The sequence below is a fragment of the Oreochromis aureus genome, linkage group 12 (assembly GCF_013358895.1).
Source record: "Oreochromis aureus strain Israel breed Guangdong linkage group 12, ZZ_aureus, whole genome shotgun sequence".
In the NCBI taxonomy this organism is placed as follows: domain Eukaryota; kingdom Metazoa; phylum Chordata; class Actinopteri; order Cichliformes; family Cichlidae; genus Oreochromis; species Oreochromis aureus.
The window spans coordinates 17,921,391-17,939,318 of NC_052953.1; the positions used below are offsets into that span (position 1 = coordinate 17,921,391).

Genomic DNA, 17,928 nt, shown 5'->3' on the forward strand with positions numbered 1-17,928 from the left:
ATGCAACAGACAAAGATGAATTCCAATTCCAAATTATTTTTAAAAGATTAAATTGGAATATTTGAAATTTGCTTTCTGACAAGCATGGGCAGCGAGTGACTCACGAGTGTGAAGTGAATGGCTTCATTGTCTAATCGCTAAGACAGATTTCATCCAAAACTTTAAAAGATGTGTCAGGGACGGGTTTGGAATACACTTGCTGGACACCCAGTACAGACGGTTTAGATGACCCTCCTCAGTGAGAAAGCACACATGAGATGTGGAGAAGTATCTGTTATCTACAGTGATGTTAATGTCATTATGAATTCTGATATTTAGACAGAGGTCAAGTTGCAAAAAAATAAAATATGGAACTGGCCCATTTTTCTTTAGCTGAACCATTTTCCATGATTCACATTGTAAAACAGAAACATTACACTTGACCCAGTCTGCAATGACCAATCAACCCATCAATATTCATGAGACAGTACATGTTGGCCAAAAGCAGGACAGCTTATACAGCATGCATAATATGTAATGATTGATGCTGATTATTTTATCAGCCCATGTGGGATGTGTGATGAAAAAAAAGCTTTTTAATGTGAAATTATAGGGGAATAACATATAATATAAAACATTCTAAAACTTCTATTTAACATACTGCGGAGCAAAGGTGATGAATTATTGCTCTCTTCAAGACTTACTTGAGACTATCACACAATAAAGCAGCACAGACAGAAGAACTTACTATAAAGAAATACACTTTATCGGGTCTTCTATACCATTTGCTATCAGCTGTGGTGTAAGGAAGCATAAATGAAATTTGACAGGTTAATTTCCTTTTTTTTGGACATTTTTATTACCTATGTTCACTTCAAAATATTTTAGACAAATGTGGGGGAAGAAAATGTTATCGCATTAGAACCAAGCCGTGGCGAGTCAAAGTCCACAGTGGCTGCAGAGGAAAAGTCTGAGACATCTGTGACAAAAATCTCAATTTCTTCTTTGAAGTGCAAAAGCCAGAGATTGAGCTTCACGGGGTAAAACCGAAGCTTTTTGTTCTTCTGTAAATCCTGTGATTGTACTGTTGGCACACTCTGGCGAGCTTTGGTGCTGTTTAAATGCAACCACAAACATCCCTTCATCCCCATGCTCCTCATTTTAATCGGTTTCTCTTCTTACAGACTTTCTTAATTTTTCACAGTTCTCTCGTTCAAAACGTCTAATAAATAAATTCCTATTACTTTCTCTCCAACTTTGTTTCCCTTTGTTTCATGTTGTGCGTCAGACTCCATCTGCCTGCGGTATGCGATAAGGAGTATCCTGCTGTTAAATGAACTCGACAGCTGAGATTGGCCTTTTCTTTTATGTGTGTGAGTTTCCAGCATTTGTTTTAAAGCCATTTCACTGCATTGGATCAAAACTTCTAAACTTTCTGAGTGTTTCTGCGTGTGCCAGAGTGGGTACATTTGAGGTCTCATCATTTATATATACATGAAAAGGTTATGTAAGGAATAATGACTGTGACCGCAGAGCATGAGTAACACTAAGAAGTAAAACGGACATGATGTAGCAGCCATTAGAGCAGAGGGGAGAGAAGATGATAGTCCTTTGTTAGACCTTTTGATCGTGGTCCTTTTGAAGAGTACCTTTTTAGTGGAAATGTGGAAGTAAACAACAATTTGGCTAGCTTTTCGCCCACTGATCAGGAATATTTGGTGCCCACATCAACACACTGCTTCATGAGCTGGCTGCCTGCTGGGACAATGATGTGCACTTGTGCCCAATTATCCTCTCAATATCTGGCTATGCTTCGGTAGCTGCTGGTAAACGAACCTCCAGTCTAAATCATTAGGACACACATCTGCACACAGAGTTTCTGCGGATGTTACCTGTGAGTTAAATCCAAAGAGGAAATGTCCTTTTAATTTACTAATCAGGAGTCCAGCAGTGCTGCTTTGCCCAAGAGAGATTCTGAAGAGATGCAGGTTCAAAATACTGAAAGGTGTTCAAGGACTTGATCAGTTAATTTCTACTGGAGTGCAACAAGTGATTCTCTGTGATTTTCTTCTGGTGAAGAGATGAAACAGGCTATTATTAAGCCTGAATGAGGACTCAAATCAAGTAAAACAACTAAGAGAAGCATCCATAAAACAAATGCCAAGTGTCACCTGTCAAGGTTGAGTTTGTGGGCCAGCATCCTCCAGTCATTGCCTCTGGTCTGTGGTGCATCCAGGCTTCCACACAACTTCTGTCTGATGGATAAAGGAATCCGAAAGGCATTGGGCCCCACTAAAGTTGTAATATTACTGGCAGGGTCCATCAGGGATGTGTCTATACAGTGGACCTCCTGAAAAGACAGAAAGAAACTGGTCAGTTGTTATTTTAAAGGCTCCCTCTCTCTCTTTGTTTGTGTAATTCCAGCAAGCTTGAAAGTCAATATTTGGTATGACCACCTTTATTCTTCAACAGATTTTGAAGTCTCTTATGCAAGCTTTCTCGTAATTTCTTTAAGTAGTCTTCAAGAATAGTTTTCCAGGCATTCTGAAGAAGATTCAAAGCTCTTCTTTGGATGTTGGCTGTCTTTTGTTCCAGTCAAGATGTTTTAGCCACGCTGCTTCAATAATGTTGAGGTCCGAGCTCTGAAGAGGCCAGTCCATTGTGTGTTTCTCTATCCAGGTATGCTTTCATTGTATTGGCAGGGCATTTGGGATCACTCTCATGCTGAAAAATGAAGCCAATCAGATGCTTTCCACTTGATACTGCATAGAGGGTCAATCAATGTCTGATGGTACTCTTCTGTGTTCAGTTTTGATAAGATCCCCGCCATCGCTAGTTGTACCACTAGTTGCACATGATGATGATCTGAAGCAAAGATTTAAAATTTGCTTTCACCATTACGTAAAACCCACGGTGAGACTGTTTCAGTGAACAGCAGGTGGATCAACAGGGAAGACAGATGCATCTCTCAGGTCCTGTGTGTCCTATTTGTTTTTGGTTTTTTTGGCCTACCACTTCTTTTGTTCTTTACTTTCCTCAGTTTTGTTAAGGACAAACTGTACATCATCAAGTCATGCCAAATTTTCAGGTAATAGTTTTTTTGCGAATAACCTTATTGATGCATAAATACTATTTTCTGCCTGTTAAACTGTTTGGCATTTTTCGGAGTTTAAACAAATGAAATGAGGGAAATGAGTTTTTGTGACAGGCTGATAGTGACAAAGTGCCTAAAGATACAATTCAAAATTGTTTTTTGCTAATTTGTCTGTTATGTCTAGTCACAACACTGCTTCTTCCCTCGATGCCTGTTTGGGCTTGAATAAAGCCTGGAGATGTTGCTCTGCCTCCTTGGAAGCAAACAGAAAGAAATGGTGGCTCAAGACTTTTGCACAAAAGTGTTTCAGCTTTTAAATGCAGTTATTCATTAAGAGAAATGTTGTCGTATCCCCAGACTCATACAGTACATCTTTTGCAATAGTGACACAGGATGGGGATGGTTCTATAGACGAAAATGTGCATTCATCTGAGAACCATGAAGAAGATCAATTCATCATATTTTTAGTTCACCCACATCTCTGCCTGGCTTTCTCTATTTGCTGCTTACCTTTAGTGTGACCAATTACATTTGGTGTTTCCTAAGTAATACAAGAGTGTAACAAACACAAAAAATCTGCTCCCGAGCACTCTCTCCTCTCACTGTCGATCCCTGTCTCTTTTCTAAACCTTCATCCCATTAATCTGCCACTCCTGGGTTGAAAGGAGGCAGCAGCCTAATGAATGTTGCTTGGCAGAGGGAAACAACAACAGCCACTGTTGATGTGAATGATTACTATTTACTGCATCTACTTAGCCTCAATTTATGGCAGAAAGCTCTCTGCTGCTGGAGACTGAATGACTGATGCAACGGGACATCTCTGTTGAAATAATGCTTTAAATCTGCTTTGCTTTTCATTGTTTAACATTGTTGAGGATCTACAACATTTTGCTTAATGTGCAGCACACACAAACAGACGTGGAGTTAAAGTACTTACATGTTTAGCTCCAGCTGTCAAATGTGTCCCAGGTTAGATCAAAGCAATTATGTAATGGCTTATTTCAAATGGACTGCAACTTATCATTTAAAATCTGTTGCAATAGCCCACAGTTGCCACAAAATAAAATCCACTGTGCAAATTTACATAAAGTGTGTTATTGTCCAAATACTTGCAGACCTAACTATATGAAAGACATTAGAATCTGTGTTGTCTTGCAAAACTAAAGCACAGAACTGCCAAGCAGAAACTGTGACTTTTAGACTTTTCAAATTAGATCACAAAGTTGATTATAATTATATATTTTTAATGATTTTTTAAAAAGAAACTGTCAAATATTCATTTCAGTATTGCCTTAGAAGTCTACTATCAGCTGGGTATAGTATGGACTGGATGATTTAAAAGTGATGCAAGGGTGGTTGATAGATGTGTGGTTGCTTCTGCGAATCTAGGCAGTATTGCCTTTATAAATGGAGAAATATGACTATTCTTTCATCATTTTGATGTTTAAATATTCTTTACATTATGGTGTCATTTTCATTAACCTCAAAGAAATGTCTTTTTCTGGGTTACACTCATTTATAATGTTGTGCTCATCAAGTACTGCTGAGGAATACAGAACATGTGGAACTCTTCCCGCTACACCAAAAGTACTTTTGTAAATAGTAAAAGAAAAATAAGAGAAACATCCATTCTTCTAAGCCACCTTACCTGGTTATACAAAAAAAGAGAAAAAAACCATTCTAAAGTACAGTGCTATTACCCTGACCACCATGGGAGAATTTGAAGCCGTTACATTTAAAAAGAATGGACTGACCTCCGACCGAAGCCATTCACACACAGACACGCACACATTCAGTGACTTCATGGTAAAAAGGCCTAGCAAAATCAAAGAGGAGTTATTCAACTCGTGTTGTGTGACCTCTAGCCCTAGTATGAATGATTGAACAGAGTCACAGAACCATAGCAGAAACCCTGACTGTCTGACAGACAGTGAAAAAACTTAGTGACTTTAGGACCTTTTGTACAAGAATGTAGAAGTTAGGAAGCAAGGATGTAGAAAGAAATGTCTCTCTCTCTCTGTATTACTCATTCAGCATGTTTCAGCATGTATTAGTTTATTCCATCCCTGGCCAGTGGGAGTTAATGTTGCTGTCTGCAGCTATCTTGCACATGCAAGCAGTATAAACTGTGTTATAGCGCTTTTGATGTATGTAAATGTTAAATTAAATGAAGCGCTGTCTTCAAGTGATGCACACACAGACACACAACAACGTAAACCCATGATACATCAGGGGCAATTTTAGGGTTTAGTATCTTGCCTAGGTAGCCTACCCTGCGGCATGCAGATTGTAGGAAATGGGGATCGAACCAACAACATTCTGATTAGTGGACAGCACGCAGTCGCCCCCAATATATATGTAAATTTCTACAAGCTTACCTCCTCCAATGTGTTGCTGAGCTGAAAGATCTGTCCTTCTCCTTCTACCTGCCGTACACACAGTTTGCAGCTGATGTCTGTGGTGGCTGGGCTTAATCTCTCCAGGGTGAAGGTACAGTGAAGAGTTCTCTGACTGCCACTCCAAACCTGGTAGAATGGGATCTCCTACAGCATGCACAAACGTAGAAAATAAATACACGTTTTTGCAAAATTGTTTTTCCAGGTACACAAAGTAGTACTACTGTTTCCCAGATTTTGATAATAAAAATGCAAATTTGTAAATTCTGTCACCGTTTGAGGTCGTAAATGATTTTGGTGCCTGTATAGAATTGTTAAATGTCAAAGTGCATCTACATGTGTATCCCTCTTACCTGATATTTTGCAATGAGTTTGCTCTTCCAATGTGTGCTTGGCACGTCATGGATGGACAGCCTCAGATTATGTGTGCTGTCCTTAAAGTTCAGCGTCTTTGGCTCATCCAGAAGCTTTCCTCCCATCTGGGTCTCCATCTGAAGAACCTCCTACACAAAACCCCACATAAAGAAATAACAACTTTATATTTACTCTCCAGGTTTCCCTCTGCTTCATCTCACTAACTGGACCATTTTTTATACATTAGAGAATGTATAAGACCTTTGATTTAATTTGCAAAATTACTGCACATAAGGCACCATAAAACATCTAAAATGCATTAAAGATTTAATGAGATATCATCACACGTCTCCATACTTGTATGTCCTGATTATAAGCAAAGCTTTGCTTTGCTAAACGCACTGAACTGAAAAGACACATTAAGAGGCTCAATAAAATCCTTGATTAATAATGCCCCACCAGTCAATGTACTGCTGTTTTGAGATATGAGGAAATGAAGCATATCTTTAATGCAATATGGTAAAATGAAATTACTTCTATTGGTATTAGAAGATGACTTCAATGTATCATATTGCTTACACTCTGGGCTTTAATACACTAAACGAATAAACCTATTACTAATGATTCCATTTTTGTCTTTTATGATGGTTGTTGCATCTAGTTTTAAATTCAGCAATAATGCCTGTCTAGCTTCCAAGGATGAAGGATGAGAAAGGATAACCTCACTCCAGATCTAAAGGTGAAGCAAAGTACTTATTGTGGATTGGTTGTTGCAATGCACTGTGTTTGATTTCAATATAAAAATGACACTCTCCATTCATTGTTTAGCCAATTGTGCAGGGAAGTAAACACTACGAAAGTTATTTTTTATTTTGTGGGGATTTTTACTGACCCTAATAAAAAAGACGTCTGTATGTATTGTTGGGTAAGATCACACCAAGAGAATACTACAGAAGTATATCTGCACCGTAGAAAAACATCAGTGAATAAGTACTTATACTGCATCTGCTTACCAATTGGCTCTTGAAAATACACACAGAAGCACTCAGTTATAATAAGTTATTCGTATGAATTTTGATGCCTCCTACAACCTTTTCAAAATAATCAATTCCTCCTTCCATCAACTTTGAACGTGGCAGCTCTACTGTAGAAATACAGCAGAGAACTCCCCTGTGAAACGCCAGCCTATCAATTATACTAAACAAAGTCCTCATCATTGGAAAAGAAAAGCACACCTCTGAACTCTCAATTAGAGTTACAATTGCTTGTTTGAACTGGTAAAACTAAGTGTTTGTTTATGTTTGTGCAAGAGTGTGCATGGCTGTGTGCCACTGACACTTGACTTAACATTGCATGCATAAATTACCACTGTTAATCTCCCATATCAGATGGTCCCTCCAGTGCTTTGAATTTGTTTGAATTCAGCAGCATTGCTGCTTTGACATTGCTTGACCCTGCGTTGTTTACTCCTTCTTAGCTCATTTCCAGAAGACAAGAGGTGCAGAAGCTTCTGTTTATGACTCTGTGAAGCCCTTTCTGTTCAAACGCTTATATATACATTTCTTTTCAAATGTAAATTATCATGGAAGCATTTTAGTATGGGTAGACCAAGAGAGAGCTAAATCTCTCACAGCACTAATAAACGCAGCAACACTTTCAGCCAATAGTATCAAATGCCTTCGGTGTTATTCAAGGCACTGGGGGTGAATACGTCCTTTATTTATCTAATGTTTCTATTAAAACACAAGTGGAAAAAATACTGCTTGGCTTGGTATTTATTTAGCTTCAATTCTTTACCTTGAGTGCATCTTGAGTATCATCCAGACAATAGACCCTGATGTGATAGTCCAAAGTCGTGCAGGAAACGGGCCCAAAAACAGCCAGCTTGAGCCTCTTGGCAGCTGCTTTGCCAATTGACTGGCCCACCAGGCAGTACGTCCCCAGTGTCTCTGTCAGAATGTGGCATGCCTCTGAGTCCATCTGCACATAGCAGGGGGTGGTGAAGTTTTCCTCTCCCACTACAACCACATCCTTCAGGAACCAGACACAAAAAAAGGGAAAAAGGAAATTTTTTAGACATAGTACCATTTTGTGCCTATGACGGGTGACTGTGAATGCAGTGTTGGAAGTTCTTTAACACAGTACTGTTGAAATACCATGTGAGCCTTTACTCATCTCAATCAAAGAGTTCTTTAATTTAAGTAAGGCCACCTTTTAAATTAAATCCACGATAGTTGCTGTTGTCAAATTAAACTTAACATTTGCTAAATCTGTTTCATATTAAAACTGCTGCAGACATTCATAGGCATAATTCCCTTTCTCATCTGAAAAGCTTTCTATTTTTCTTAGCAAAACGGTGGATTTAATCAGCATAAACCTGAGATAAATGTCACAGTAGGATCACGTTGAACAAAACTGTGCGTGACAACAGTGTTTGGCTTAAAACAATAAACTGTGATCAATATAGAGCAGAGTATTGTTAAAGAGACCATGAAAATGTAGATTATTTGCAAAGTGAATTTACAAAGTGAGCCATGGTCCGGTTAATCTTGTTTTCCCACCTTTTTTTTTTTTAGGGCTGTCCTTCGTTTGGTCATACAGACCACTATTGTTAAAAGCTGGCTGTTATTTGAGTACAGGCTTTATTTGAGAATTTACGGGCATTAAGCCACATTCTGTCTGTTAACATAACCTGACAGCACCTGCATTTGGAAGCTTTTCCACTAATGCAAACAGCCCATAAGTAAGCAAGGTTGCGGTTTATTTCAAATGCATTCCGCTCCTATAAACAGGTTTGTTTGCCTTTTTTGTTTTTATGCAAATTGAGTTAAGAGGTTTTCTTAACTCTAGAGAATTTTTTAAAGTAAAAAAAGCACAGTTATTATTGTTGAGTTTTTACTTGCAAAAAGACAGTATGTGACACGTTGTTTGTAGTTTATCAACAAAAAAAAGAAGGTGTTTCCAACACGTATGATAGAATATAAATCTCTTTTAGCACACTGTAAGTGTATTTGCTGTACATACTTGTAGAAGTACATCAATGTGTACTTCGGGAGAATGATGAGACTTGGTTAAAGAGGTTGTCTGTGAAGTGTGTCCAATCCCACTGTGGGATATGTGCTGGCTGTAGCTCATATCATTTCTACAGTTCCCTGTAGCAGCCTGAGTTATGGTAAATCCATACGTTTCTCTCAGTTAACGGAGGATGCACAGGCTATCTGTGTTCTTATTATGTGACCACTGGATCCGCAATTAGTTGTGCAGATATCCATGTTTGCTTGTGTGACTCCGTTAACGTGTGATACAAATATTGAGTATTGAATCACAGTTCACGCGGGGTTGTGTTCCTACAGATGAGCTGAATCAATACAAAGAGGTCAGGAAGCAGTATGGTAGGAATCTGTTATTACTGGTAATCACAACTGTGGCTGCTCCCCCCTGATATGAGGGGAATTCAATTACCTTTCCTCTCACTGTTTTGGGGAAAACTTTGTGATGGGAAATGGATGTTCTACTGCAATAAAAGAAAAACAAATCGACTTCCTGATGAAATTCCACTTTTCATTTTTCTTGTTTTTTTTTTTAACCACTCTGCACCGAGCCTCTTCTGTGAATCTCTCTCACTCTCACACGCGCACACACACACACACACACACACACACACACACACACACACACACACACACACAGTCTTATGCATGGCTAATTGTGCAAAGACATTGTGTTGAGCTGTGATAAGCAACAGAAGACAGCATACGGGCGCCTTGTAGACACAGTGATGCTGCAAGACAGTCTTATCACCCACACCCACACACAAGGATGCACACATGCGCACACACACAGACACACACAGACACACGCAATAGATTGCTGAGGTAGAGACTTCATGCTGAGAGACACGGGAGGAGGGAGAAAGAGAAGGATAGAAAAAAAGGAGAGATAGAAACATAAGAAGAAAGATGAGAGAAGAGGAGGATGGCAGAAGCATAACAAATTGCTTCTGATAGGAGTCTTCAACCCCCTGCTTGTCTACTAGCCTGTAGGCAATTTCTGTTTACCAAATTTTCTCTCCTTCTCTCCTTCTTTTCCTCTCTCTCGCTCACTGAATAGACAGAGTGTATGTGTAATTCAGGTTATTCCTCTATATGCTGTGTGTGTACCGTGCAAATGACTGCATATCGCTTACTTGGCTATGGCTGTGGGCAAGTTTGCCATTACTTTGTGTAAACAATTATTTGCAGACTTCTTCACATTTAGAAATTTCACTGTACACGTGCATCCCTGTGTATTCACATCCGTCGGAAATTTAAATTTTTCATTAGCTGGCAACACGGCGACAGCTTTTCTCTTCAAAAGCTGTATGTTGCAACTCTCTAAACAGTGGAACATAAATAGTGCACACAAACAAAAAGGACACAATGCTGAACACTCACCTCCCATTCTCCCATGGCCAGCTGATTCTTCAGCTGTATGAGCCAGTCTTCCTGGACATTGTCAGCGCAGTGGTGGATGGTGAGGATCACTGGTCTGGTCAGCAGGGCTCCTGGAGGTCCACAGCTCACCACTGGGCTAAGAACTGTCTGGATGTCCTCTACTGGGGGTCTGTGAAACACAGATAACACTGAGGTGACACGACACAAAAGAGCAACAGGAGGGCTGCGCTGTCGGATACCAGCTAGTGCGAGCTTCAATCCCACAAAGCTAAATTGGTTTCTTTTCTGGTCTGTGTTTCGTTTTTACCTTGTATTAACAAGGACTACTAAAGAATCTTCATATATTCTAAATCTATTCTAATCTTAATATATTGATACCCTTAAATAGTCCATATTCATTGTGGATAAAGTGAAATATTTTAAGCCTTTTTTTGCTCACAAAAGTCAGAAAACTAGTATCTCAAATTTTTGGATTATATAATTTTGAGTAAATTACTATTCAGTCAGTATAAACACTGTGCATCTCTCTGTCTAACTGCGTACACACAACCATAATTCTGGGGAGCCTTGCTGATTTTCCCGAAGATGATTATCGACACTGTCCAAAAGGAGGGTAAGCCACAGAGGGTCACTGCTGAAAAGGCTGTCTGTTTGCAGAGTGCTGCATCGAAGTGTATTAATGGAAAGTTGACTGGAAGGAAAAGGTGCACAAGCAACAGGGATCACCGTAGCCTTGAGAGGATTGTCAAGAAAAGTCAATTCAAGAACTTGGGAGAGCTTCACAAGGAGAGGACTGGGGCATCTACTCGGAGGCTTTAGAGCACTTCATGCTGCCATCTGCTGATAAGCTTAGCTGATTTCCTTTTCCAGCATGACTTGGCACCTGCACACACTACCAACTGACCGTATTATTACGGTGCTTGATTGGCGAGCCAACGCGCCTGACCTGAACTCCATAGGTAATATATGGAGTATTGTCAAAACGATGACAATGCACTTAAAAACACACAGATAAGTCAAAGGTTACTATCAAAGCACCTTCAATGACACTTCAGCAGGGCCACAAACTGGCTGCCTACATGCCACAAAGCAGTAATGCAGTAATTTGTGTTAAAGCAGTGTAGACTAAATTAAAGGACGTGTGTATTGTAAATCCTCTTTTGATTGATCATAGAAAATAATCTAATAATATTAGATACCAGGTTTCTCATTTTCACAATATTCTAATTTTTTGAGATGCACTAGTCCAAAGCTGGACATTTACTTGTGAGGGGAATAGATTACCTTTGCATAGATGAGAAAACTTAGAGAACAGAAGAAAAAGAGAGCAAAAACAAACTCTATTGGAGAATGATTTGTGTAGTCAGCCTCAGTTGGATTCAATAGCTTGCAGCTCACGGGGCAGAAAATAAAAGGCTACTAATCATACACTCTTGTGCTTTTTATACATCTAAATATTGGAACCTCAAGCACTCACTAACTAATGTATGCCTCAGTACTGCAGCAGAAAACTTCAACATCCATAGGATCATGCATAGCAGTCTCATTTGTAAACTGAAAATTGAAACCAGATACTTAAACAACACTCGCAGTAAACACAAAAAATGTACACGAAGTCAAATGCCAGTACAATCCATTATCCCTCATCTTCCCGAAGCCATATATTGACTGTGAATGAGGCCATACAGATAGAGGAGATAGAATTTAAATATTAACAATGTTTTTTTTCTGTTGGTTTTTTTCAGCCCACCTTGTGTCAAGGGAGAGCTAATCCTTAGCAGTGTTATCGATTCAGCTGCTGGGGCTCATTATTGACTCATAAAGGGTTCACATGGGTAGAAAAAACAAAGATAAAAACAGTGGGAGTGAAACTATAGCACCCTTTTAACTACCTAATGCTGAGGTCACCCGTTAATGAATTACAGCTTTATTGATTTATGATGTTATGTATCCTGTATCTTGCAAATACAACAAGAGATGCTTTGACTTTTGTTTGTTGTTAATCTGACACCTAAGGCAAGGGTTGCTGAGGTAAGTAAAAGTAGCTATGTGATGTTCTGCGTAAACACAGAGGGCTGAAAAGATGTTAGCCTCTTAAAAATACTGCAGCACAGGGCCTAATTCTTATTGACTGCTGCTGATTGAAGAGACTGTAAAATGAGTGCATGGAACAATATACATGACTCAAACTGTGTCTTTCCATTGTCCATAGCCATTTGGACCCTCTTGGTTGTATTTATCCAGGTTTTAAGATTCCCATTTTTAAAACCCCTTCAAGTAAATATGAATGGATTTTTCTCCGTATTGATTCCAAGGTGAACATCAATTTTTAACAGAATCAAAAGCAGTGTGCCTTGTCACTTTAACAAAGAGAGAGCGACGTACATCATGTATGTACTTTTTGGGGAGGGGGAGAAAGGATTATAGAACATGTAACAAGATTAAAGCATTCTCAAAAATAACCACTAATCTGTTAGTTATAGTCGTTGCAGTGATCTCTCTGCATATGGTTTCAAAAGCTCTGTTCTTTGGCTTTATAATGTAGCATGAAGTTAAAACCAATCAGTTGGCCGCACAACGGTCTGCTGTACTTTGGCATATTTCAAAGTAATGAATCTTAAGAGCCTTACATTTAAATATAGTCCTGAATCAAAACCTGATTAACAATGTAAATTTAATGGATTAGTGTACAGATTAGGATGTTAAGTCGGTAGCAATTAATGTGTCAAATATTCCATTTTAAGCTGCTTAACTTAACTCTAATTCTGGTATTATAATATGCATTGTGCCACCAACTGACCTCTGCTGAATGAATCACAAAAAAGGTATATGTGAATACACTATGATATATCCCTTTCTTATAAATTCTAAGTCTGTGTCACACTATGAAAGCTTCCTCACACAACCATACAAACAGCTATAAGAAGCCACTGATCCGGGCAGAGGCAGAGAAGTACAGACAAAGGAAACAAACAAACAAACAAAAAAAGGACACAGAGGGAGATGCAGAGATGAAGAGAAAAATAAGGACAGCAGGGAACAATTGAAAGGAAACAGCCACAAAGAAGAAAAAAAATGGGGAAAGAGAGACAAAACTTACCTCAAGCTATCCTTCCTGTGCACAGTCACATACATTTCATACACCCTGCCCTGAGGAACAGCACCCGCTGGAACCAACAAACTGACTCCTGCAGGAGGAAGGACAGAGGAAGCAGAATGAATGGAAGCAGAAATAATGAGTTTCATCACTGGATTGATCAATTTCACCATGCACAACTGAATTATTGAATGTGAAACTCATCATCACTTTATCATTATGATTCATTACTTAATAATCTTTTTAAAGGAAACCCATGTAAAACCTTGTCTTAAATACTCCATTACAATGCAATATTTCACAGCTTTTGAAAGCTGCGTTTCATCAACAGGTCACGTAACTCCACATTTTTACCTGAATACAGCTGCTGCTTTCCTTCATTCTTTTTTTCCTTTAAAATCTTGGTTCATCACTAAATCATATGAATCTGACTGCAACAGTATCAACAAATGTACAAACAAATGTACTTACACACTTAAGTATCTAATGTAGTCAGAGGCCAGTAGAGGAAATATATCTGAATAAATCACCAAAACAGACATTGCCACATATTCTTAACTTTGCTGTGATTCATAATTAGCAATTGGCTGTTACTAATTACTGGTACTAATATGATCAGCAAAAAAACGATACAACTCTCCCTGTTTGCTGTCTTGTCACTGTACAGGAACCATTTTCGCTGTTAAACGCTTGAGGGAAGTTTACCAGAGTTGGGTACAATGAGGTGTCCTCCTTGGCTGTTGAAGGATCCATGAGCAGTACAGGAAGGATCTCGTGTTCGGGCCAAGCTCTGATTGCGAAGGTTCATGGTGTCACTGTTATCCAACAGGGACTGAGTTACCTATGGTGATAAAACAGTAACAGCAATATTAACAAAACATTACAGTATTGTATATGACACATGCTATTCAAATTGGCCTGGCGTTTATGTAGTATCTTCTAGTCTTACCAACCACTCAAAGCACTTTATAGTACCAGCAACATTCACGGCGCTTCATCCTATGCAGTTTAAGTGTTTTGTTGATCTCATACCCAAGAGCTCAAGCTAACATGCGTGTCCTAGGGCTGTAGATGGAAACCAAAGCTCCCAGAGAACCCACAGCAGCACAGGAAGAGGATGCACACTGTACACACTTACAAATCAGCAGAGCTACATTCGCATTTGAAAACATTACTTTTTGAAAGCTCTGTTACACTTCTTTTAAACAAGAAGAACTTGAATGGATGTGTGACTCTTTCTGCAAACAATGTTAGAGTAACCATGTAATAAGGTGCTTTTTTTAATAGACCTTTTATGTGGGCAGGCACTGTCCACCGTTATGCATAAAAGCAATATGCAAAAGCTTAAAGCTATAAGGGTGACTGAGGTTCAAAAATGCATAAGGAGAAAAAAAATGCTATGCGGTTTAAAGGATTGAATTCCTCTGAAAGAACTCGTGTCGGGTCACATTAAATATGTAGCCTAAAGCAAAAACAAAACAAAACAAAGAAAAAGCAAAAATCTCATGAAAGTCCGGAGAAGCTTCACTGTGTCAACCTAAGTTTGATTTTTGCCAGGACAAGAATTACAATGGAACTGTTATCGGTCCCTTTTCGTCTAAAATTTGACTTTAATGATCAATTATGCTTTTTACTTTGTGCATAACTTCTTTTTCTGTCCATTATGATGCCACAGGTAAGACCTCCATCTGCCTGGGGACGGGGGTGACGTATGATCACCTTAGGGTGATTAGTAAAAGATGTGACCTGCTCTGCATTTGTTCACCAAAATGCCGGCTGTGAAATGTAAATGAAGGACTTGATATTCACTGTTTTACTCCAGCATCACACAAAGCTGAGAAGAACTAACGTCACTAAACTCAGGATGAACACATCAGCCTAAAAACAAACAAAATAAATAATAAAAAATGCACAAATTACCTTGGCAAGGTCAGTCATTAGACACAGCATGTGATCAATTATAAAAAAAACAAAAAAAACAAACAGATAAAATCATCAAAAGGTGGCAACTGATCTGTAGAGTTCAAAGATGGAGAGTTCAGCCCGCGTACTGCCTGAGGACAGGTGCTGTGATGAAACTGAGTGGTTTCATCTGTATTTGTGACAACTGACTCTAGTATGCATGCCATGTATTTGACAGAGCAGGGAGGGAAACTGGGGCACTTAGCCGCATGTATACTAATGGTGTGTAGTGTCTTCATGTTACTGGGAAGACATGCGCAGCTGTGCTGTGCTGTAGAATCTCTCACACTGCTCTTGCAGATTAAATACAGACAGGAGGGAATAGCCTACTGTGATCACACAAAATGCTTTAAAGTAGAAAAAAGATAAAAGATCGAGGATTTAGTGTTGGGCAACACTACCTTAGGAGACAGTTTAGACGTGAAGTCTCCTCCGAGGTCATCCTGAGGTGTGACCAGTCCAGAAGAGTTGTACACTTTGATCTTCAAGTTGGGAAGAGGATCCAGGAGAGGAGAGTTGGTCATTGGAATTTTGTCTGACACATCGTGAAGAGCATACACTGGACCCCGATACATGGCAGCTGCATTTGTCAAGTCTGGCGGAGCAGTCAGCAAATCAGCTAGAGGGGAAAAATTGACGCAAGAAGAGAGACAGAAGCACGAGAGAATTTACAACACGATATCAGAGCGGTTCAGCGAAAAGACAGACCAGCTAAAGTAAATCTATGGCGTTGTATAGTGCAATGTGTGTGTGTGTGTGTGTGTGTGTGTGTGTGTGCGTGCAGCTGGGGACAGATGTGTAGAAGTTGTAGCAAGATCAGTGAGAAGGAAAAAGGGGGAGTAAGAAGAGTCAGTCAAGGCTGCTGATAAGCTATCAGTGTCTGGGATAATACATTGCTGTACATAGGGGCATGACCTGGCTGCATGAAGGACTAGTCATGGCTGCTGAACAGAGAGACAGAGAGAGCAAGAGACTTCTACTTCACCTCAGAAAACACTCAAACCTCCAGGAGTTAAACATGTGTATTATCAAAACTATCTCACAACACAACAGTTCAGTTTCAAGCTGTGCTTTAAGCTCTTAAAACTCTGGTCAGAGTCTACTTTCTCCCAAACCTAAATAACATTAGTGCATATTTTTCAAAACATCACCATGTCTCATATATATATAAATAGCAAACAGAGCGACATTCAACTTGTGTTAATACTCATCCATGTATCTATGTTCCACTATTTGGAATAGGTACAATAGATAATATACATTTATGTGATGATACACTATATGAACAATTTTTATGACATTATTAAAATCATCAGACTATGTTACTTTTGAAAATATACTGAATGCTGTCATTTCAATCATAATTCAGGCCAAAGGCACTTTGATCTTTGAATAACATTCAGAGCCTCTCATTTGTTTTTCTTCTCATTAGCCATCACATGCCTCTGACTGACTACATCTTTCATTGTAGATGTAGTAAGTTACAAAGTCTCCCATAAACAAAGTAACTGTTTAACACACTATATTTAATAAATGAGAAGTCTGTCACTTCTAATCAGTACAATTCTAATGAATAAAAAAAAAAAAACTATCCTTTGACTTGTATAGTTTGATCTGAGGCTGCAAAACGTGTTAGAGTCTTTGTATATCCTGATGTTTTTACCCTGCTCTTTCTTAAGCTGGCACAGCTGACGTATGCTAATGGAGGAATCTTGACTCTTTTGATGTATTGCAAGCAAACAAGCAGCCCACTTACACACAGAAGCACTGTCATAAATAAAACACTAGTGCATTGTCACAGGTTGGTACTACAAAAGCACTCGCACATGCAAATGTGCCTTGTGTACCAACAAGATGAACACTATAAAGCACATACTGATACACACACCATAAACATGTGCCACATGCACTATATATGGAAAGGATAGGTAAGGCTCTCCTGTTGATTTCTTGTTGTGCTTATTGTGAAAAGGTTAATGTACACTACATCAATGCTGTAGGGTAATAAAAGTGCATGAATTATAGTGTAGCTATAACCACCATAGCAACAGCAGGTTCACGCATGGCTTCTTTAGGATACATACAGTGCTGACCTATTGTTTTTTAATCACACAATTAACAGTTAAGTAATTACAAATGCTTTGATATCACTCACAGTAACAGCAATGTTTTGTCTGCTAGAATGTTAGCCTCAGTTCTTTTAGATAGTTTTGCTGACGGACATTTACTTAACTTCACCAAAGCCATTCAATTGAATGTGCTTCAAGCAGCCCTGTAACAGTTCTGTAGAACCATCTTGCTATAACCGCGTTAGAAGCACAGAAGCTACCCTAAGGGCAGAAGCACAACAGAGCTTACTTCTACACAAACCCCTCTCAGAAAATTCTGCAAATATTCAAGATTTAATTGGGACTGAGATCACAAGAAGACCAGTTACCTATTAAGGAACAAATCCCGATTATTTTTTTGGGCTCAGACTCTGAAATCCTGTTGTTCTCTCTGAGAGTCCATCCATTCTAATTTTAAATTTCTTTCATTGTCACCCCCCACCACCACCACTAACATATATGCACGCACGCACACACACACACATCTGTTGCCTATCACTCTCTT

At 39.0% G+C, this 17,928-nt stretch overlaps 1 protein-coding gene across 3 annotated transcripts in view; it reads right to left on the reverse strand.

Annotated features, from left to right (window-relative positions):
- LOC116311870 (netrin receptor UNC5C) overlaps nucleotides 1-17,928 on the reverse strand; it is a 196,888-nt gene that overhangs the window by 3,508 nt on the left and 175,452 nt on the right. For 2 of the 3 annotated variants that reach the window (XM_031729085.2, XM_039620756.1), the window contains 8 exons: nucleotides 15,717-15,934; nucleotides 14,059-14,194; nucleotides 13,357-13,444; nucleotides 10,257-10,425; nucleotides 7,621-7,854; nucleotides 5,823-5,972; nucleotides 5,452-5,616; nucleotides 2,151-2,329 (listed from right to left, as the gene is read on the reverse strand). In XM_031729085.2, coding sequence (XP_031584945.1) covers nucleotides 2,151-2,329; nucleotides 5,452-5,616; nucleotides 5,823-5,972; nucleotides 7,621-7,854; nucleotides 10,257-10,425; nucleotides 13,357-13,444; nucleotides 14,059-14,194; nucleotides 15,717-15,934 — 1,339 coding nt within the window. The remainder of the gene's footprint in view (nucleotides 1-2,150; nucleotides 2,330-5,451; nucleotides 5,617-5,822; nucleotides 5,973-7,620; nucleotides 7,855-10,256; nucleotides 10,426-13,356; nucleotides 13,445-14,058; nucleotides 14,195-15,716; nucleotides 15,935-17,928) is intronic. The other variant, XM_039620757.1, reaches the window with a different exon arrangement.